At 38.4% G+C, this 24,252-nt stretch overlaps 1 protein-coding gene across 2 annotated transcripts in view; it reads left to right on the forward strand.

Annotated features, from left to right (window-relative positions):
• The first annotated feature begins 1,994 nt into the window (after positions 1-1,994).
• The window catches only part of ripor2 (RHO family interacting cell polarization regulator 2), a 74,643-nt gene continuing 52,385 nt past the window's right edge, over positions 1,995-24,252 (forward strand). The window contains exon 1 of one of the 2 annotated variants that reach the window (XM_073857999.1): positions 1,995-2,227. In XM_073857999.1, coding sequence (XP_073714100.1) covers positions 2,152-2,227 — 76 coding nt within the window. In that variant the 5' untranslated portion in view covers positions 1,995-2,151. Of the gene's footprint in view, positions 2,228-19,986; positions 20,235-24,252 lie in introns of those variants that run through there. The other variant, XM_055218977.2, reaches the window with a different exon arrangement.

A 24,252-nucleotide genomic window follows, 5' to 3' on the forward strand; every position in this document is an offset into this window, starting at 1 on the left:
GGAACATAATGGACTTAATGGTGTTATACGATCAATTTTGATCCAGTATGAGAAAGATGGCGATACAACCCCTCATCATAATACAATCTAGCTTAGTGTTTCTCAGGCAAGCCGGGACCTCAAAATTATTTAAAATAAGACAAAAGCATTAAAATAAGATACAAGAAGTAAAAACCTAGATATTTGTTAGGGTTATGTTTTAAAAATATATATATTTTTAATTATGTTGAGCTCTAGAATATTTAATCAGGGTTCCCACGGGTCCTTGAAATCCTTGAAAGTTTGTGAATCTTGGGGGGAAAATCAAGGCCCTGGAAAGTTTTTAAAAATAAACCTAAATAAAGATATATAAATACAGGTCACTATTTTGTGCAATAAGTTTTCTGGAAAAAATAAATCCATATTATTCCCTGTGTAGCGTAGGATGATGCCATAAAAATCCTAGACACTTTTTAGCACACATGCTAAACTGTTTTGAATGCTTATATGTTCTGTATGCGAATTTTTATCCAAATCAAAATGCTTTTTGCATAGTTGTGATTGACTCATTAAAACTGTAACAATATACACGCACCTAAAGGATTATTATTATTATTATTATTAACACCTGTTCAATTTCTCATTAATGCAATGATGTAATGGTGTGGGGGAAGTTTTCTTGGCACACTTTAGGCCCCTTAGTGCCAATTGTGCATCGTTTAAATGCCACGGCCTACCTGAGCATTGTTTCTGACCATGTCCATCCCTTTATGACCACCATGAACTCATCCTCTGATGTCTACTTCCAACAGGATAATGCACCATGTCACAAAGTTTGAATTATTTAAAATTGGTTTCTTGAACATGACAATGAGTTCACTGTACCTCACAGTCGCCAGATCTCAACCCAATAGAGCATCTTTGGGATGTGGTGGAACGGGAGCTTTTGCATCCCACAAATCTCCATCAACTGCAAGATGCTATCCTATCAATATGGGCCAACATTTCTAAAGAATGCTTTCAGCACCTTGTTGAATCAATGCCACGTAGAATTAAGGCACTTCTGAAGGCGAAAGGGGGTCAAACACAGTTTTAGTATGGTGTTCCTAATAATCCTTTAGGTGAGTGTATCTAACAAGGTTACACAATGTTCTCACTTAAAAAATGTCTGCACATCAAGGACTTAAATTTGAGGGTATTGGACCTGGAAAGTCTTTGAAATGTCCTTGAATTTGAAGTTAGCCCAGGTGTGGGGTACCCTGTTTAATTGTATAGTAAATGTGAATAAGGGGGCTTTAAATATTATGGTGAACAATGTGGGGCTTAAAGTTGATAATCTTTGAAATCTTCTGTGTTGAGATTAATAAAGAAGCCCACAAGGGGGCAATATAGGGCTACAATGTTTAATTCCCTTTAAAGAGAGAGTTTACCCAAAAACTGTTCATGAGCCCCATTCAATTCCATAATATTATTTTCCTACTTTGGATGTGAATGGAGCTCATGATTGGTTTGGTTTCAAAATTTTTCAAAATATTTTCCTTCGTGTTCATCAGAACAAAGAAATGTATAGGCTACAACAGTAGTTTGTAACAACGTGAGAGTCAGAAAACGATGACAGAAGTTTCATTTTTTTTAGGTGAACTATTCCTTTAAAGTAATTGTTATAACAACTTTTAAGTTTTTAATTAATTTAGTGCAGTTGAATTGAGTTGAATTTGTTTTAACACGAAAGTCTTTATTACTTCATGTTTAACTTAATCTCTGATGAGACACAATGTTAAATTCACAAACACCAATAAAAACACATCATCTAAGACTCAAAGAGACGTGATGATGTGCGTGTCTGGTAGAAGATGAGTAGAGTCACATTTCATTGTGTTCATGGATAGGTGCTGCTCTCTGGATCAGTGTAAGCTCAGTGCTATCTGTGTGTCAGAGCCACCGATGGAGTTGGGTTTCCCTAACTCATGCATAAAACATGGATCTTAGCCAATGCGAGCAGACGTTTAGAGACGAGAGACATCCACGGCGAACCTTCCAGAGTCCACTACAAAACATCGGACGAAGACCCGTATGGGGCCAGATCTTGCCTTGGATATGAGCTCATGGTCGGGGAAAGTTTGGGCTGACGCTGATCGATGACTTCCTGTGGTCAAAATCTGGCGTGCTACTATGGAGCTGTCACGAAGACTGCACTGGATGCGCAACCGGCCATGGAGGCCCCGGGCCCGTCACAGGAAGTTCAGCCGTGAGTGTGAGATGTTGTGTTTGTGTGAAATATCAGGGTAGTAAAGAAGCAGCACTTTGAATGCTGACCAGACTCTCAGTTTAGTGATGTCACTAAATGGTCCCATATTTGATCTGAGTGCGTCATCCACAATGTTTTTGTGTCTGAAATGTACTTCTGTATTCAGTATTCTGAATACGTCTGTAGTTATCTGCACGGCTCGCATCTGTGTGTGAACAGGAGGTGTGAAGGCACATAATGTTCACAATAGCCATCTTCTAGTCTCCGCTCCACTCGGAGATAAACACCATGGGTGTGCGGGATCGAGTGTTGGTCATGCTGTGCTCTGATTGGCTGAGGGCCAGCGCCGCTGATCATGGCTGGTGATGCGAGGAAGAGGCCTTAGATGTGTTTATCAGTTAATGGAAGGCATTTTTTAGCAGCCGAACAGTAGTTTGCATTATTTCAATACATTTTAGATGTAAACAGTCTATCTGTGGTGTTCATGTGAAAACCTTGAATACGAATCAATAACACAATACAGGTAATGGAGTGTATAATGGGCTATATATTGAGAAATGTTGAAACCAATAATAGTTATTTATAAAGATTAAAAGTGAGTAAGCAAATCAGATAATCTCAATTTTGTCTTGTAATAAACTATTACACAACTTGTAACCATTACAAGATCTTTGTGACATTCGTGCTTTGGATTAGTGGATATTTTAATAGCAGTTATGGGTCTGGTAAGGATCAGAAATTGGGATAAAAATATAATTAGTCTGGTATGTAAATAGTGGAGTCTACATCAGTGCTTCTCAAACTGGGGGCCCATTTTATAAAATTGTGTGTAATTAAAATTAAGAAAAATAAGGCAGCACTACATTGTATAATTTAATATTTTTTTGTTTAATTCAAACGTTTTTCAATGTTTTATGTCATACATTTTCACGCCCAAAAAAGTTTGAGAACCACTGGTCTACACTAATATTGTATGCGAAAAATAAAACCTCACTGTGTGTGACAGAAAGCAAAAGAGATCATATGATAGCGAAAAAATAAAGCCAAACACTGAGTAGTGTGTCTGCACAGAGCAAAGTTGAACAGAGTTTACAGTAAATGATGCCGTTTACCCAGCTAGAAATAAAAAGTTCCAAGAACGCTCCCCGAAAGTTCCCAATGCTCCCAAAAACATTCTGCCAACGCCAAAAGTGACTAGTTTTTTTTTAAGTTCTAAGAACGTTTCTGTTGTCTGAACGTTGGAGTGATGTTGCATTTTGCCATTTTTGGACGTTGTGACGGTGTCATGTTTTGGTGTTCACACAATGTTTAAAACAGCAACTGTTTATTGTATTGACTTGTTTAATTGTTGTATAAATGGTAGAGAAACATTGCATTTTGTTGTTTTGGAAGACATTATTTCTGAATGTTCAGTAAATATATTGCTGTAGAAAACTCAATTCACTTACTAGGTTTAGATGTTGATGTTTTGTTTCATTTTAAGTCACCCTTATTGTGATTAGTGTTTGTTTTAGTTGGACTCTTGACACTTGATTTTTGCTTTCTAGTTTTTTCCTGGTTGTGTTAACTTTGGGAACTTTCAGGGAACGTTCTTAGAACTTTTTATTTCTAGCTGGGTATTCAGCCCTTACTCACTGTAATGGAGCTGTCAATGCGTGCAAGAAACTTAAAACTGCATGCATGTGTCTTACAATGACATGTAGATTTGAGGATGATAATGCACCCAAATGTTCAGTCTTGACCTTAATCCTCTCTGGTTGGACACAAAGCATTGCCACAGTATAAACAAGCAGTCATGGCTTGGCGAGTGCAACCCTGTGAAGTGAATCAGATGTTTATTAAATAGGGCACAATGCTGATTCGCCGTTACTTTTATCTGGATCTCACCACCCACGTGTCAAAATGACTGCAGCGAGAGAGAAAAACAAAGCGAGATGAAATCCTATTTTACGTGTGGCAGAAAAGATTTGGTTCAGGCTCATCAGTCGAATGTCTCGTGACACCAGAATATAAGCAGTGTTTTTATTTTAAGTGCCACGGTTGCTGTTATTCTGGGAATGTTGTCGTTTGTGTTCAGTCACTCCCAGATCTAAACTCCAGACAGTGATCAATAGGACAAGAGTTTGATCTGTACCATATCATTTTGTTTGTCATACTTGATGTTTTAGGATTGGATGACACTTTTATAGATGTTGAGACGGTTGATTTGCACTGTTGCACTTGTGGTCTTGTCTATGAAATCTTCATATTAGGATAGATGTTAATGCAATGATAGTTTTGACAAAGGACTGTGTGTGTTCTTGTGGTGCCAACAGCTTATTCGTATCCAGCAAGCAATTTTCTATTTAAAAGACATCTAATAGCCGTCAGAACACAGCTCAGATGTCTAGGTTGAAACAAAGCAACATTTGGGCTGTAAGTAAACATTTACTAGGTGTCTAACCATAGCCCAAAAATGACTAAATGAAATAAATAAATAAATGAAAGCAAACACTGTGTAATCACTGTTGACTTCCCTACTGAAAAATCCAGCTAAGACCAGCATAAACTGGTAGCTGGTATTAGCTAGTTTAAGTTGGCAGTAACTGGACTAAGCTGGTCCTCCCAACCTGGCAAAGCTGGTGGGTCAGCTGGTCTTCCAGCCTAACCAGCAAAGTCCAGCTAGACCAGCTTAAAATGTGACCAAAACACAACTAGACCAGCTTGCTACACCAGCAATACCAGCTTAATCCAAGCTGGGAGACCAGCTAAAATGGCCGGATTATTCATTAGGGTTTGCTTTCATAATGGAATATCAGACATCTCACAAATTATTGTGACAAAAACAACATGTAGCCAAAATCAAGTTTATTTTGGCTAGAAGTGGTTTACTCATGGCCGGACCATATCGGGTCTATAGTTATCCTATTAGTTACATGACTGATATTTAAAACTCACAGGGCAGCTTGCACAAATTTTTCAAGCCAAGAATGTTTGTTGTACCCAGATAGCAAGCAACCATTGAAACATTGTTAAAAATCAACTAAAACCAACACTGATCACCATAATAGTGGTTTATTGGAATTTCAATATTAATGGAGGGTGCAAACGTAATATTTAGTCAATGGGATTAACAATGAGATTAAAAGTGTGACAGCTCTTTGTACATAAAAAGATAATCTGCGTGAATCGAACTTCACTCTGCCCGTATTAAAATTAATTGTTAGAAACGCCCCACCATTTTTTGAAAGTTGAAATGCACACATCCAGAGCTCTGTGAGGGATTATTGAATTTCAAAGAGCTCTTTTATCTCAGTGAAGTGTGCGTCTGGGTAGTCTGAAGCGACTCACGTATAGACATGGTAGAGATGCGTTTGCTCCAGTCAGACAAAAGAAAGCCCAGCGTGAGGAATGAGGGCTCTCCACATGAGGGTCTTGAAGGTGTCTGAGGGGTGGGGAGAGACCCCAGAGCTCTAGACTGTACCGAAATGTCTCTGGGGTAAGAGCTGTCAGACACCAGACGTCTTACCTGCAGAGTCTTTGAAGAGCACGAGATGACGGTGGAAAAGGATAATGGATGAAACTCCAACAGAGCTTGTAACTCTGCCGAATCTATTGATGCTGAAGTTAAAGAGATTTGGTTGCCTCCAATTTCCTCGAAGGCTTTCGCAGAAGATTTGGGAAGATGAAAGTATTGATCTAATCCTTTGTGTGTGCTGCAAGACCTCCGACAAGAAATTTCAAGTACATCCTCAAAGAGATGCCTGATGACAGTGATTTCTGCCTGGTTTAAATTAAACCCTGAGATGTTTTCTCTTTAATGAAAGAGGAATAAACGCAATATCTTCTTCTAGTTCATTATGTCTACAGACACATATCAGTATTAGCATGATTCAATTAATCTGTATGTTGAGGTCTATATTAGCAAGACACGTCAGGTGTCTAGGTTTCCTATAAACACTTTCATTTTTGAAATATAGTTTTTAATGAGGCAATGTAAAATAATGCAGTGAACTTCTCGTCTGTTGTTTGAGGATTAAACTGCTTTTGGGCTTTATGCGAGTTTTACGTACAGCTTTTGTTCTGCTGGTTGGGGTCAGGGTAAATGCATTGCCATTGGGATGTAAATTGTGTCTCTCTTCTCATGTAAATTAGATTCAGGATTCTTGCAGCCGAATCACCTTCAACTCCTTTTTGAGGCTCAATTGCCTACATTGCATGTTAAATTTCTTCAAAAACATAAATAACTTTAATACATAATAATAATAATACTGTAGTAACCACTTCATTGTTCTGGTTTGGTAATACTGGTAGATCTGGAGAAGTTGACACCCAGTATTTCTTATGGTACTTCCATCATTCTACTTCTGTAGCCCCTGATAAAGAACTAGTGCACTGCTAAATTAAGCATTGACATCTGTGTTTCGTCAGAAGAGGACTGTGACAAATCACAGAAGAAAGATCCCAAAAATAGTCCTCTCTGTTTTTTGATAACCCCATTCTCTTCTGAGGAGAGAGTTTTATTCTTAGAGACGCGTCTGTCCGTTAACAATCAGACAGATTAGCACTATGATCAGTGCCTGAAGATCATCCACAGAAACTCTCAGAACAACAAAACACGTCCACCCACTGAGACTGAAGACTGTGTCGTCCAAAGTGCCCATAGATTATCTTCATGATAAAACCACTGATGCTGGGCAGGAATTACACTGTTAGACTTAACTGTAATTTCTACAGTTACTTACCACAAAATGCCCAGTAAAATACCATCATATTCTTTTCCAGTTTATTACTGTAATATGCATTGCATTATGGGTATTAACATTTAATTTACAGTGATTTACCTTATGTTTTGAATTTGCGGTAGACTGCTGCAAAACAACAGCAGTGGTGCTACTGTAGTTGAATAAAATAGTGTTATAAAAGAATATAATAATGGAAAAATAAAATGAAATACATTTTATTTGTTATGATTTTAGCAGTAAAGCAAATTTCAAAATGTGAATTGTTTTTCAGCACTGTAAATAATTTATTGAGAATTGTAGATAGAAACAAGAAAGGGATTATGGATAAATGCTTGACTGTCAGATTTGAATTTGACCTCAAGACTTCAAAACACTACACTGTAAAAAAATCCATAGAAATTGCAGCTGAGTTGCCGGTAACTTACCGTAGATTTAAATTTATGTTGTTTACTGGCAACATTTTGTTTAAAGTTAAATGAACATTTGTCTTAACAGAGTAAAACAGCATCAAGCAAAACATTCTAGGAAACAAAATCTAAAGCAAAAAATAGAAAAAGTTTGATGATGATTTCTGGTTCCCAGAATGCTTTGCATGAGGCTGTTATTGTATAGTTTTATTCTGTAAAGATAAAGACTTGTTAATATTTAAAATTTATTTAACTTTGAACAAACTCTTGCCAGTAAATAACATAAATTTAAATCTACGGTAAATTACCGGCAACCCAGCTGCAATAATATTGTAATTTCTACGGAATTTTTTTACAGTGTACTGATGACAAGATTTCGCTCCTCGGAGTGTCGGGAGAGTGACAATAGAGGCTACTTGTGGAGTGTAGCGAGGAATTTTTGTTAAGTGACTCTGTGGCACTGTGGTAGTGTTATGGACCTATGACAAGGGTGACCTGAGTTTGATTCCCATTCAAGGCAATATTTTTTTTTAACTAGGTTACAGTAAGGGTATTATACTCTAAAATTGAACTGCGGTAAAGGCATCATACTGTAAAAAACATGTACAGTTATGGTACTGTAATATACCGCATATATACAATAAAAAGTCTAACAGTGTACATTCATGCATTTGATTCATATGATTTTACACAAAGTGACTTACAGCATCAGTTTCCTGGGATCAAATTCATGAACATAACACACTCGACCAACTGAGCTACAGGATCTTTAACAAAACTAACTCTCAGGGTTCAGCTCGTGTTTTGTGTCAAAAATAATTTGTCATAAGAAAGATTGTATTTGTTGTTTCAGCCTCATGTACACAGTCACATTAGTTTTCTGTTGTAAACAGGTCCATTAATGCCATACAGCGCACTGTTTAACACTAGATGTTTAATGACTGTTACTTAATATTGCCATCTGAGAAGCATGACGAGAGAGAGAGACAGAGAGATAGAGAGAGAGAGAGAGAGAGAGAGAGAGAGAGAGAGAGAGAGAGAGACGGAGACAGAGACAGAGAGACAGAGAGGGTGGGTGGGTAAACATTGAACATATGGCAGGAGTCTGTGGTGTTTTTTAAGTTTCATTTGTTTTCAGATCAGTATTTAAAGTTCACATGTTTGAGCATTTCGGTCTACATGGTATTTGTTAGTATTGCTTGTTTATTGCTTTTTATTTGGTTTTGTTTTACATTAGTGACTGTAACTTTCAGAGAAAGGGCTGTTTTGCAATATGAAGGCTGCGCCTGGAAGCCTATAAAAAAACGTCAGCGTGCATTGAGGAAATGAAGAAAGTTGCCTTTTTACTGTGAAAACAGCTTTTCATTTTCTTAAATGTGACACACCCTGAAGTGAAGAAATATTGAGTAGCCTGCAGTAACCCACACCACACAAATCCTCCTTCTCTATTACAAAACAACTTACAAATGAGAGAGCACACAAGTGTACATACTAAGTCAAAACCTTATTCATTTAAAAGTAACAAACCTCATGATTTCATAGCACAAACAGCACATGCAAATAAATGATTTATCCCTTTTGTATGTTTCATATCTCAGTTTATGCATTTTAACTTCAGGCTATGAAAAAAATACAAAACACAAAGCTGATGCTGTATATAGAAATAGCCTGAGGACTCTAAAGACAGCCTCATTAAACTGATTGATTATTACATACTGTTTGTGTACTGAAGCTCATATTATCAGACACTTTGTCTTCTATCTTTCTCTCTCTGCATTTATTGTTGAAACCGTGTTTTACCACGAGCGTTACAGGCAGAACATCATCTTCCCGCTCCATGGCAACACGCCTCTCCGGAGCTAATACGGGATTCGTAATATGGAGGTTAAGCACCTCCAGAGAGGTTTGGGTTACAGAGATGTGATTCATTTCTTTCGTTTCATTTGAACCATCTCCAAGCCTCTCGCTGTATCTATCACTCGTATGTCTTTGAGAAACATAGATTGTTTTAAAGCATTATGGAGCGTGAGGTGTTAGATATCCACGGTTATGTAACTGATCATTACTCAAGCTCCTGATGGCAAAATGGCCCTGGTATTTAAAGAATGAGGGCTATTGAAACACACCAGTGCAGGTGTGGGCCTTTAAAGCGGTCACAGCAAGTACCATCAGGCGTAGCAGACCTCTCAGGATTTCACAAACTCGCAGGCTTTGATCATAATGTCAATAATCCTGAATAGACTCGGCTAAAGAGGAATTTATGCAGCACATATAAAAAATGATAGAGTTATGAACTGATGTAAATTATTAGGAAAATAGCAAAACTTTTGCTGTAGTGTGGTTTACTTTGTATCGCTACATCTAGCATTTTATCTGCTGTTCTGGTCCTAAAAATCTCCTTAGCAACTGCATAGCAACAACCACACACAACACATTACATCATTGTGAATGTCATTTTTGCCCAGGTAAGCACCACCAACATTTCTTTCAGAAAATGTACAGATTGAAGTTCATGATGAATGATGGTGGATATTTATCAGCGGCTACAGATGGAGAGTCTTTATCAGTTTCATTGTCTCCAAAAAGCCGACAGATTTGCCAATGAGTCACTTCAATAAATCCGGTCCCAGCCCACAGGAACATTTGCAAAACAACTCTCTGAAGCTCATAAATCAAATTCTGAACACCAGTAGGGCGACAGTACCTCATTACGCATGATCTCGTATTATGAAAGTAGGCGAACAACAGGTACACACAACTGTGAAGGCACAAACACATGACTACATAATGGGCTTTGAAGAGCTCACTGGTTTTTCTGGGATGCCTTAAAGTTGTTTTTAAAGAACAGGATGCGGGCTCATTGAGGATGATTGGGTTGGATAGGCTGAATGAACAGAGGGTGACAGCCTCGCCAGGCATGCTGGGAAAGAACATTCTCATGCAGATAGACTGGAAAAGAGCTCCTTGTCTGGAGTCTTGGAACTCCACGTGGGAATCTCATAGAAAACACTGAGTCGGAAAATGAAGTTCCCAGTACCAAACGCTTCTCAGCGTGTTTAAGGGTAAAGAGCATTTCATTTGTACAAAATACAATAAATCTCCTTCATATCAGTGACGTAAATACTTTTGAGACTTTGGCTATGAATGTTATATTTGTTTACTAGATTCACCCAAATCACATACAATAGTAACATTTTGATGTCCCCAAATCTTTGACTTTGCCTTTATTGTTGCATGTTGAGCATTGATTGTTAGCAGAAAGTGACACGTGTATGACCCTTTGACACAACTCTTGCTCTTAACTTAGAGATGCATCAGGGAAATACTGCCCATTTTCCTTCCCCTTTTCTTTCTCTCTCCTCCCACTGTTGCAAAAACATGCTTCTCTAGTCACCTGTTTGTATGAGAACGGATGCAATATAAACCACAGAATTTGGCAAAAACCAAATTCAATTCATTTTTGTTTGAAGTGGGTTACTCCCCAGATTACATAGGGTTTATAGTTAACCTAAACTGTGAAATGATGCCTGTTGATTGCTGAGATGGTATTAAAGTCATATCATGATCATCAAGAGATTTATCTTTGGGTGTAATGTAAATATAATGATATTACCGTAGCGTGTGATGCATTACAGTAACCCTGGTACCTTAATAGTACTTTAATGTACACCACATCATGAGCATAATATGGTGACCAACAAAATACTATTTTATCTTCATAAAACATCTAGATGGAGTGGCACAATTCTCCATCCAAGTGCATCATGCAGTTAAACATAACAAAATAGGATAAAAGATTGTTTTGCTTGAGTTATTTTTTGATTAATCTCCCCCCCACCCCCTCTGCAACTTAAGTGAATTTGTCCCTAAAAGCCCGTGGGGATATGAAAATCAGTTTAGTGGTAAAAAGAGAAGTAATATTGAAACCTGGTATGGGTGTGGTACCCTACTGTAAACATGTTTGGAACAAAGGTTGTGCCTTGTTTCTCATATCAATACTGAATAAACAACAAAGGCAGCAAATATTCAGGTGGGGGGTGAAAACCAGGGCGAAAGTAACGTGCCCTGACTACATTTGCATTTAAAACTATGACAGCATCTTTAGCTCGCAACCCTTGACAGAGCTGACAAATATCATATTATTTCATCATCGTTTTGCACGTGTAGGTCCAAAAAGCTGATTTCAACCACGATAAGTCAATTCCTAAAGCGGACATTTTTTTTCTTATAACACATTGTGTTTCTGGTTTCATGTGTTACAGATTAATCTACAGGGGCCGGTTGCACCAGCTGTGCGTAAGTTACAACGTAGCTTAGTTACGACGTAAATGGGCACTAAGTAACATCTTACGCACTACTAAATGTTTTTACGTTGCACCATTAAACTTCGTTTAAATGTAACAATACGTTGTAACTAAATATTTACGGAAGCCTCTGTCCATGAATAATGATTGGAATAAGATGTCAGCCAGATTATATTACATTGATGAGCTCGTAATTAATTATGAAGAGCCGCAAGTTCGTCAACGAGTTTTCAAGAACTGTTTAATTTTCTGTGTATCCATCAATTAAAATAAGATTTAAAATGTCTTCCTGTTTATTTTCTCCTCCATGTGTGGGATAGATATTTTCAATTAAAAGTGTAATGTTTTGAGTTCGATAACGTTTGCTTTAACTTTCAGTTTAGGCAAGTCAAGAATGAGTTTGAAATTACGTACTGTTCAGACTTTTTTCTGTTTACCCATTATAAGGCTTGTCATTGGGTTAAGAAAAATAGACGTCTTTTTATGCGACAACGCATTACTTTACGGAGAGCTTACGACCTACTAGCTACGTTCTACCTTAAGAACAAATGGTGCAACCGAATAAAGTAAAGAGTTAGTTATAAACTAGCTAGTAGTTACTAAGCCTCTAGTTTGGACTTTACCTCCCAGTTTAAGTAAGAACTTACGAACGACTGGTGCAACCCTACCCAGGTTATTTAGTGCTTTAACACATCCTGAAGTTTGACCTCTCAGTTTTTCTAAATAAAAGTAAACTGGGTTTAAATGTCAGGAGTTGCTGTCGGGTAACCCATTTTTGCCCCACTGCTAATACTGTAGCATTATGTTGAAAATGTATATTATTCTAAATTGATTTAATTTATTTTTAATAGTCACATAATTTTTAGATTTTTTTTGTGATACTGTGATGAATTTCCAGGATTTTTCGTGATTGTATCATGAATTTCTGTTTATGTGTATTTGTCACTTATTGGTTACTCAACTGCTTTTTCCTATTTTTAAACCATTTTCGCTTCGGTTTAGGGTTAGATTTAGTACACTTAAAAAAATTATTCATTGAATTTAATCAATTTTTTTAGGTAGGTGGTTGCAATTAATTTATTTAGGCTACATTTAAACAAAAAAGATTAGTAACGTAAAATAAAATATAAAATTTTTGTTTAAATGTAGCTTAAATAAATTGATTGCAACCACTTACCTTAAAAAATTTATTAAATTCAATTAATCATTTTTTTCAGTGTGTTTGCATTAGGATGTCACTTTAAGTATTGTTGTATACTATTTTATTTTCAGATTTATTTTCTTATATTTTCTCAATTTTGAACCATTGTTGCCTGGTGTTAGGGTTAGAGTTGGGTTTGGGTAAGGATGTCATTTTATGTAAATCTAACCCTAAACCGAAGCGAAAATTGTAAGAAAACAGGAAAAAACAGTTGAGTAACCAATACGTGACAATGATACATAAACAGAAATTTGTGATACGATCACGAAAAAAAAGCAGAAATTTGTGACAATATCATAAAAAAGAAAAAGGTATGTAATTTCGTGTGACTGGGCTGGTTTATACTGTTGAAAACATGTTTTATTCTCAATAATTGGCTCAGTGGTGCCTCACAGCAAGAAGGTCCCTGGTTTGATCCCTGGCTAGGTCAGGTGGCTTTTCTTTGTGGATTTTGCTTGTTCTCCCTGTGTCAGCGTGCGTTTACTCTGGGTACTCACAGGTCAAAAACATGCAGGTTAGGTAAATTGAAGATATCAAATTGCCCCTTCCCAACCTGTGTATGGATTAACCAGTTCTTGCCATGAATATAGCCATAGATGCTGGAATAGTGTGAAGAATAAATAAAGAAATTCTCAATAATTCAAGTTTGTACTGTAGGGGTGTTTTTGAAACATTTGATGTAACTAAAATTTTAAATGAAAATGTGATTAAATTATTTTTTTGCAAAAATAAATGACAAAATATGTTTGCAGTTACATATTAACAAGGTCATGGTCATGTATATTAACTAAAAATAAGTGTAACACAAAAATCTATCTTGTTTTGTTGTGTTATTTTTGACCCACCTGTGTGTTACTATTGTCCCAGCTGACGGGGTCAAAAGTAGCAATGCACTACTGATGTTCAAAGTGAAGTTATACTGTCGTTATACTGCGTTATAAGTCGTTTTACATTCGTTCAAAATTCCAACTAGACCACACTTTTAAGTTATTGACCACAGCAAAACTGTCTGACTAAAACATTATCTTTACTAATTATTTTTATTTCGCCCCTGCTCTCACTTATACATTTTGGGCCCTATTTTAACGATCTAAGCGGATTGTCTAAAGTGCACAGCGCAACGTCTAATGTGCGTGTCCGAATCCATTTTTTCATGACGGGAAAAATGGCTTGTGCACCGAGCGCATGGTCAAAAAGGGTTGTTACTATTTTTAAAAGATTAATGGGAGTATTTTGGGCGTAACGTGCAATAAACCAATGAGAGTCTCAGCTCTCATCCCCTTTAAAAGCTTGTTGCGCTGGCGCTATGTCTAATCCCTATTTAGATGACGGACTTTGTAAACTGAAAAACTAAGCAGAGGAAGAAGATCCCCACTTTAAGATTAATGTTAAATAATTGTGTTGTTTTCACTTGTATTGAAATTTATTTATTTTTTATTAAAACCTTTAAAACCCGTTTTCTTTTAGTCATGGAAGTAAAAAAGCTTTAAATGTATGGCTATCCAATATCATCCAAAAATATTTTACAAGTATGTAAGAAAAGGTTTGTATTGTAAAAATACTTTATTTGTTACAAACAGGAGATAAAGAATTTACAAACGGCTCTCCTCAAGTTTCAGCACTTGGACAGCGTTACGAGTTTTTTTAAGCATTACTTAAAAATGTTTCTCATCTCACCATATCCACAGACAGAGTCATCATATACAATAAATCTGTGAGGTAGCATTTAAAAAAAACATTTAAAAACAGACGCATTTGTTCAAAGCAAAGCATTTATTTACTTACCAGGCTGCAGGTAAAGCAGCTCTTTGTGCCTTCTAACGTCTCATAATTAGTCCTCATTTATGTCCAAGAGACTCAATAATAATCTTTTACATTCAATCCTTTAATCTTTCATATTTAAAAATGTTTTTGTGCTGCTGCGCATTCATGTATGTGTTAAGCAAACCCGTGTTGTCATCCCGTTTATAGGTGCATATTACTAATACTAAAGGTATTTGTTGGTCAATGGCGTAGTCTATTTTAGTTGCCTCAAAATAGCAACGCACCAACAATGCGCCTGAACACACCTCGTTTTCAGACCAGAACGCCCATTGGCGCAAAAGGGGGCGCAAATGCATTTGCTATTTAAACAACGCGGCGCTAAATGTGAAAATTATAATTGGAAACTGGCAAAAGACACCTGCGTCACGCATTGCGCTGCATTGCGCCGCATTGCGCCGGGTGTAAGATAGAGTCCTTTGTGTACTTACATTGAAGACATAATCCCTGTGAGCAGTGGAAGTATCATGCTTAAATAAAATCATCACGACAATCCACTCGTTTTGGACAAATTTATTGACCATTTTAGATTATGTTTTAAAGCTCCCGTTCTTGAAGCTTTGATTGTGTTTACAGTGCGCAATATAACATGTGTTCATGTTTCACATGTAAAAAATGCAGTATTTTTCACACAATTTACTTATCTGTATAACCACAAAGCGGTCTGATGTCTTTCTTGTTCTATGAATTCCCTCCTTCAGAAATACGTATCGAGTTCTGATTGTGTAGCTTGTTTAGTGTGTTGTGATTCGATAGCAGCTTAGCTTGCCGTTAGCTTGGCTGGTGACTGATGTATACCTGGGGGCGGAGTTTAGTCAAAAAACTGTTCTAGTTATGTCTTTAAAGCAGGAAGTAGAGGGATGGAGTTCAAACCAGCCATTCACTGTGGCTTTGAAGGAGGAATTCTGAAAGAACGTGACATTTAATCTGATTATTTGAGATGGTATTTTAATGTGTATATCTGTATGTGAAGCTATAGTTAGAAAGGGTTTTCTGGGTTCTCAAATTGATGTGTTCATCTGTAAGTGACCTCTGATGGACTGTCCATTTATCCAGGATGTACCTGCCTGTGGACAAAAAAAGATAGGAATGGGTACACCCTACAGAGGGAAGGGGGTCCTGAGAGTAGATGTAGGGATATCCTTTTCTTGCCTTATTTCGTCTTTTTTCATTGTTTCTTCCTTGTTCTATCTCTTTCAGTCTTGCATAAGTACATTACATCATGCAGATTACTGTCCTTTTCAAAGGCTTCTACATTTTCTCATGTATTGTGTAACTAGTTGTACCTAGATCAGCCTGTGTTGTGTGGGATGTGTTGATAAGAGCAGGTGTACGTGTGCATAGACTGATGACAAATCTGTATTCCCTTAAGTACTCTATAACAGAGTTATAAATATTAACAGACTGGGATGTTATTTTGTCCTAGATTTTGCATAAAAAAATGTAATTGTAATCTTTATATGCTTATGTATACAGTAAACAGATCTAATACGCCATAAATGTAGATATTGTATATAGACAGTTACAGCAGGAACAACATAAACAAACAGCTTTTCTGGCCGGTAAACTTTGTGAAAATCCCTAAATCTCCAAAGGCAGCATTCCAAGGCAGGAAGGAATCAAGGCACCTCCTAATCCAATTTTTGCTTCACTTCCTGACTCCTCAGATACCTTCATCATCTTGTCCCACAATTCCACGCGTGGGCGTGCGAGGGGAATGTGATTGTTCGAGTGCGATAAATTTAGTGCGAATAAAGTTTTACTTCCACTCTTTACAACTTTTGATTGCATTTCTAGTGAGAAATTAGTGTTGCAGCTTTGAAATATGGGATTAGTTATCACAAAGGCGCTCTCTGTTTATATTTTAAACAGATTTCCATTACACTGCTTATAAAGGCTGTCCGAATGTTTTTCCTAGAGATGCTTTCATGCCGCAGAACTCATTGCCTCATGAGGCAGCGAGGCAACAAGTCAGCTACCTAAGCTTTTGGATGCAGCCAAAAAGCGGAAGTTAACTTTGGGCCAGGCTCGTAACTGTGGCAACGGTGTTTAGAAGGCAACAATTATATAAAAACTGGTTTAAAACACAAATTCCTATCACGCACAATGCTTTTTATCCAACATCTTTAATTTTTGCATATTCCAATAATAATCTAAATAATAAAGCTTTGGCATAGAAACGTTTATACAGGCAGAGTTGGAGGCAGGCTTATTTTGCATAGTCTCTGGTCTACAGTGGTTCCTCAGGGGTCTTATTACTCTCCTGTCCTTCATTATTCATGTGTACAGACCTGAAAGGCACCACCAGGAGATTGCAGGACAGGGGCAAGAATCAGTCTACCTTAGGCCAAACACAATACATTTCTGTACAGTCTTCACATATTGACATCATATGAGGGCACATTGTAATCGTATAAGTGTACGATGTGAAAGACCTGTGGGGATATGAGATACTGGATATGGACATTTGATTCTTCTGGGAGTTTATTTGGTTAAAAACAGCTGAAATGGCTGCAAAATTTGAATACATTCATAAGAAGAAACAGGATTTTTATATTTTATGACCAGCACAATTTCAGGGTGTTAAGTTGGCTGTTAAGGGACCACTAAGGGGTAGTTAACACAACAACTATTTCAACCATAAACAGAAAAGTTTATATGTGGTTTGCCTGTTCGGTTACGTTACGATGGCATTTTGCATACTTTTTGCATACATTATGCATACTTAATAACATCATTATTAAATAATGATGACTTGTCGTCACTATGTAAACTACGTAAACGCAGATCTGTAATAACGGTGGCGTCATGCGTTCGAGCCTGTTCATCTGTAATAATATGCATCGGTTTTAGGCATATGTGAGTATAACCAAAACAGCAATGGTGGTCTACAGCTGGGGTTTTTAAGCTGTGGGTCTAGCGGGTCGCAGAGTGGAATTAGGTGGGTTGTGCAAAGTCACTTGGTTGTTGTAGAAAGAGACACACAATTAACGACAATTAATGACAATCATTTTGATATCAGGTATTTTGGGATTGAAATTTATACAATGACAAAGAAAAGATAAACTCCTCTCTTTTAAAGGAGAACACATTTCTTTTTGTATTTCGAAATGTATATTTTTGCATATTTCTATAAATAAATATTTTGGTGGGTCCTGTGATAGATTATATCTGTCTAAGTGGGTTGCGGAATGAAAAAAGTTCGGAAACCACTGAGGATTGTGTTTGTGCTGCTCAAGATACAGAGTTTTTAAAAGATATTAACGCTTCTCCAACAAAGTTTTATAGTCCAGGGTTACTTGTAGAAATAAACCTACCTTATCAACCGTCTTAATTAAACTGCTCGATGCTTTCGCGTTCTTGGCTGTTTGTATTTATTGCAGTGTGACAAATGCTTATGTGCGCAGTCGTGTAGTGTTTCTTTACAAGGTAACATCGCCATCTATTGGCCTGGCATACCTAATACAGCGGATTTGTTGTCTTCGTAGATCCATGTATATGCAAATCTTTTGGACAGCGTTGTGGTGTGTACTTGAAATTTTTCATAAACGCAAAGTAAAAACTTCCTTTTAGGTAAACAGCCTAAAGCCCGAGATATACTGCGCGATTATTGGCTGTCCCAGACAAAAGATTGCCATCGCGATTTCTGTGATCGTGGTTCTTCATCGGTGGTCCTATGTTGTACAGTGAGAGAGGTTCAAAGACGACCGTTTTCCCGGTCTTGCGTCCAAAGATAGCCTACGATAGTTTTCTGACAGTGTAAGAAATTCGGCATGATCACATGGTGACGTTGCGCTAACGTGTGATGCAGCCGCCGAAGCTTCAGTGTCATCATCGTACAGTCTATGCGCCTGTCGTACCCGAGTTTAAACTCTCCCTCTATCACTGCGTTCCAGTTCGTTTTTTATGACCTTCCCTCGCTAACTTCCCGTTCACTCGGATGCACGTCATTGCCTATGCTGTACGAGTGCCCAGTGCCCACTACTGCTGGAACACTTGAAGTAGGTTCAAATGGATCGCCCTAAGCCCTTGATCACATGGAAAGTGGAGACCGCCCCCTCCATCCTTTGAACTCTGCAAAGCGCAAGCTGCTGAAGTGACTTCACAATCGCGTTGCATTGTGGGATATGGAGCTGCCTGAAGTGTACATATGAAGTAGACTCGCTCCCTCTGTCAAAATCAAGGGAGCGAGGGTCTGTCCATATAAACTTTCCTCGTCCACTTGACGAAGTGGAATGCACTTCAAAATGGCAACAGGGATTCCCCCGAGGGGAAGTGTTTAGGGAAGTTTGCGAGTGCGTGTCTAAAACTGGAGTGGAACGCAGCCCATGTCGCACAGTGTGATAAGGTAATGATCTTATAGGAGGGCAAAATCTTGCAGTGTATTCTGGGCTTAAGTGGATGCTAAGATATTTGCTAGCTGCTTGCTTACTGACCCAAGTAATAAGAGACAACCCAATGTCTGTGTGATGTTTTGGATCTTAGATATGGCCTAAATACCTTCCACAAATCTATAACCATAATTATAATCAATAAAACTGACGCCTGTAAATTAAACACCAACAAATTTCTGATAGATGGAGCAATCGCATCAACAAAAAAAGAAGTTTCCTGGAAACGTGATTACTGTGGGTGGATCTATTTTGGTTCCTCTATTCGGGGCATGTTTTTGAAAGAGTCCTGAGGTGAATAATTGCTGTTATGTGAGTGTGGATGTGTGAGTCGGCCCCTCTGCTAATGAGATTGTCATTAGGTCTATTCCATAGAGCTTTTATAGGCAAACTAAATTTAAAGAGAAAGAGATGTGGCTGAACTCAATATCCACTACAGCCCTGTACGTGTGAAGAACTCAACATACAGTACAGAGAGAGAGAGAGAGAGAGAGAGAAAGAAAGAGAGAGAAAGAGAGAACTTTTAAACGCACACCAAATCATGTGGCCTTTTTTAAAGCCTTGTGTTCCTTCATAAGGTGATCCGATGATGCGTGAACTGGTATAAAGCGAACATATAAGATAACCCCCGAAGACCTTCAATGTGATCAGCCATGAACAGATTTACACCTCGTCTACTACTCTCCATCATACTGCTCTCTAATTCAACCTCCTAATCGAGCCATTCAGGGTTTGGCTTGTGCAAAAAATCATTCACCCTGACCTCAACCAAACACCCGCTTAGCATTTTTTTCCACACACATACTCCGAGTACACTCTCTATCTCACTTTGACACACACATACACACACACATACAGGAGATTATGAAATCATGGTGTTGATGAAATTGGCCTGGATGGTGTGGGCTCCCACACACGCTCGAGCTGGCCGCGTTGAAGCGAGTGAAACTCAGAGCGGTCTCTGCCTCTCAAGCTGACAGGGGGCTTCACGGTCGCCCGGGGGTTGAACGTGATCCTAACGTTGATTCATTTTTACAGTATAGTTACCGTTTAGAACGAAGACAGAGAAGAAGAGAAGAAGCGATGGCCTTTTCTGATATCATGGAGGAAGACGTGAACGGACTGATACGTGAGGAGGCGGAGGACGTCTTTGATGATGGTAGGGTCATGTTGGAGAGTATAGGCCTTGAAAGAGTAAACGCTGTAGAAATATGAATGCGATATTGTGTTATGTGTCTTCTGATCATTAAGTGGGTGTTCTGGTACAACACCCTGTTATCTTTATAACAGTTAGAGTACATTACATCTGTGCTTGTTACCGTACAGCTTCACCTATAAAACTGAAACAAAGCTGGGGCTTGAAGGAGCATGTTTAAAGTATGAGATATCCGCTGTTTGATTTGTCAAGTGTTGCGTCTGCCAAGGCGGAGGTACAGGAAGATGGTTGATATACTGGAGGGCAGCAATTTCCCATGTTGTTGAAGCCACATGGATGTAATCGTTTTACTGTGTGTACACTGTCAACATTCTGCGTGGATTTTATGGTGCTTGGTTACTCTTGAACCACTCCAAACAGAAGATACGGTGATGTAATGATCGTCGTTTTTCCAGTGGATGGCGTTTCAGGCAGATAAATAAGACGAGTGCATGAGAATGTAGTTTGGATTGCTGTCTGCTAGAGATTAAAACATGGTTTCACTGGGCTGAATTCAAAACCGTCATATTTGCTGAAGTTCACTGAACATGTTCAGTAAACACAACAAACTATTTCCATTTACAATTTGCACTATAATTTGCACTGATGCTCATTCAGTGTAGAGGTCTGTTGTTACTCTCTCTCTCTCTCTCTCTCTCTCTCTCTCTCTCTCTCTCTCTCCATCCACTATAACTTTATAACAGTAGATTGATCTGCTAATATTTCACTCATCTGTGAACTGCAGAAACAGCACTGCTGAGTTTATCTGGCAGTGAGTTGCCGTGTGTCTATTTATAGGCTGTGATCGTGTTGGACATTACTCTTTATCACTTTGTACTTGAATGAGCCCTTAATGCTCAGTGTTTATCACACGCAGAAGCATTACGCATGTTTAGAAGATCACAGATATACAGACAAACTATGTTGATGAAATTCAAAGAGCAATATTAACCTCTGGTTGCACAGACTAAAGCCAGAACTAATAGTTAAGTTAAACTATTTAAGCATCTTTTATAAACATGCCTTAGAAAAAGATGTTACTAGTGTGTAGCTTGAGACAAATCAATGTGTCTGGCATATTTTAAGATATGTATGTTGAAGTTATTTTCAGTTGAAAACGCTCAAACATGTGTTTTAGTCTAGAACTAGCCTTAAGCCTTATCTGTGAAACGGATGATAAAGAAAGCAGTATGATGTAAAATAAATCTTCGGTGTAGCCAGAGTATGTATGTGATGTTTTAGCTCGGAAATACCATATAGATAATTTATTCTAGCATGTTAAAATTTCCACTTTGTAGGTGTGAGCAAAATGTGCCGTTTTTGGGTTTGTCCTTTAAATGCAAATGAGCTGATAAAAACACTGATCGCCATAATGGTGATTTGTTGAAACTGAAACTCAATTGTGCTGTCAATTATTTCTCTCTCTCTCTCTCTCTCTCTCTCTCTCTCTCTCTCTCTCACACACTCTCTCTGCACTAAATGGCAGTGCCTTGTTTGGATAGTGCAGATTAAAGGTGCAAAAGAGGATGTTTGTTTTATACATTTTTGCAATATTACTTGAAACTGTCTTTACTAAATGACAAAAGACTATTTATTAGGTGCACTGAAAATTATAATATTAATATACGTCATCTGTGCACAAGATAGGGCCCTAAAAACATCAGCCAATTGCTCATGCGGTCATCGCATCAGGGATTGGCCCTCTGGCTTGTCAATCACTGCCATTACGATCCTTGTGAGAGACGTGCACTCTCCAGTAACTTTACATAGGCGACGCATGCGCATATTGCATGAAACTCCGTCTTAAGTTTCGGTTTGTTTTCATTGTCGATCCTGCTTTCCTCCTCGAATTTGCACCATGGTAGAGAAGAAACCCGAAGGAGGACGCAAAAGAAAGACTTTTTGTAAGCCGCTGGGAATAGGAGAAAATTGTCAGAAGAACGTAATGTAACCAGAGTCGTTATTGGAGAAACATTTCAATGCTGGAGAGCAATGAAGGAACAGAATGGAGTCAAGACAAACGCGCAGTTTGCAAAAATTCTCCTCGACAGGTAACAGTGATTATTCTTTCTTTGTGCAATAATTATTGTTGTACTGTTATTCAGGTATATTGACGTCACGTTGTTCTTGTACTGTAGTTGTAAGTGACCAGTCTGCTACATGCTAGTTGAAATGGGAGTAGCATCGGCTGATCTAACGTTTTAACGTCTTATGCGTTTATTATCATATAATTTCACATAATGAATCCACTGATGGGACACAGCATATGCCGGTGGTAAACAAACACTTGTGTCGTGCACGAGTTTTGGAAGGCGTTCCCTAGAAATGAGCTGTGAAGGCGGGAGGCTGTTCTTACGCATGCGCTCATTTAAAAAACTCAGTAACCGTTTTTGGATTCTCAGTCGGCAAAAAACATCCTCTTTTGCGCCTTTAAGGGTTGGTATTATTATAATAACATCCCCTTGTGATGTCAGAAGGGGATCTTATTATAATTATACCGCCCCTTAGCTAAATTTCAATAACCTATTTTTTCACATGCTTGTGTCGGGTGCAACGGGTCGGGTACCCGCATAAAAGTGTCTAAAACGGATGGATTGTGACATTCCTAAAAGTCAAGGGCGGGCCCGCGGACTGATAATTAACTCAGTGCGGGCGGGTAGTAGCGTAAATGAAAATATGTGCAAATTTTGTATGTCTAAGGGATGTTCAAACCAAAACTTTTAAACGCGGAAGACAAAATGCCTGGAAGACACTGAATGCCAGCTGTTTTTTCAGCCGAGCGCTTTTTAGCTGTGATACTTGAGCTGTGAGCCGGTTGGTTGTTATGATACTTGTCCCGCCCCTCCTCCACTTTGATTGGACGGCCGTGTCAGAACTAACATTGACGAGCGGAGCTTTTCACCCAAAGTTGAAACGCAGAGTTTCCATTGGAATCAATTGAAAACATGCGCCGGCCACGGCGTAAAATCTTTGGTGTGTACGGATTACCATTACACACGCAACATATGACATTTGACCCATCACGTCACCACCACGACAGTGCGCGACCTTTGTTAATTCTTCTCGTAGCCTAGTTGGAGCGCGCGATGCAGGAGTTGCATAAAGTTTTGCCGTTGATAGCCGGAAGCTGAACGTCTTCTCTTAGAAAGCATTTCGAGACGAGACTTAGGAGCACAGCAGGGGTTGTGTAGGTAGGTTGTTTTTTTCTTGGTCTTTTTTATTAATATGTCTATTTGTGTATAGTTATCAGGTTCCATTTGTGCCGATGGTAGGCTACTTAAATGTCGCAAAACAGAGCGCACTTTAGCCTGTTTCATTAGCCTATTCATGACGCTGTTGTGATGTTGAGAGAGGTACGAGATAAAAAATAAAGCACTTTAATTGGAATGATTTTAGTGTGTGTGATTTATGCGTGTGCGGGTACGGGTCGGGTAACGGGCCAAATATTAACGGGTCCAGGCGGGTGCGGATTTAATTTTGATATTATCACGGGTGACAAGACGGATTAGGTGCTGAACTTTACGGGTACGGGCGGGAGCGGGTCTCCAAAAATGGACCAGTGCAGGACTCTGGCAGAGAATGGTTTACCAAAACTAAGTTACTGGGTTGATCTTTTTCACATTTTCTAGGTTGATAGAAGCACTTGGGACCCAATTATAGCACTTAAACATGAAGTCAGATTTTCATGATATGTCCCCTTTAAAAGTGACATGTTTTTTGTTGAAACCTACAGTTTAAAATAATACACAGGAGCTTTGGGTTACGTACTAAACAGGGGGCAGGACGTTCTCCTTCTTAAGATCATTTCATTGGACAAAATCTGTGTAGTGCAGCATGAGTCATCACTATTATTATAATATTGGACTCAAGGCTAACACATACGGACTAAAATGGGATCTTCACAGAACTTTTATATTTTGTTGAGAGCTCAGGGCAGCCCATTGTCTCAAAGTAATACTGCTGCAAAACAACTGATGTCACA

Source organism: Misgurnus anguillicaudatus, chromosome 20, assembly GCF_027580225.2.
Source record: "Misgurnus anguillicaudatus chromosome 20, ASM2758022v2, whole genome shotgun sequence".
Classification (NCBI taxonomy): Eukaryota; Metazoa; Chordata; class Actinopteri; order Cypriniformes; family Cobitidae; genus Misgurnus; species Misgurnus anguillicaudatus.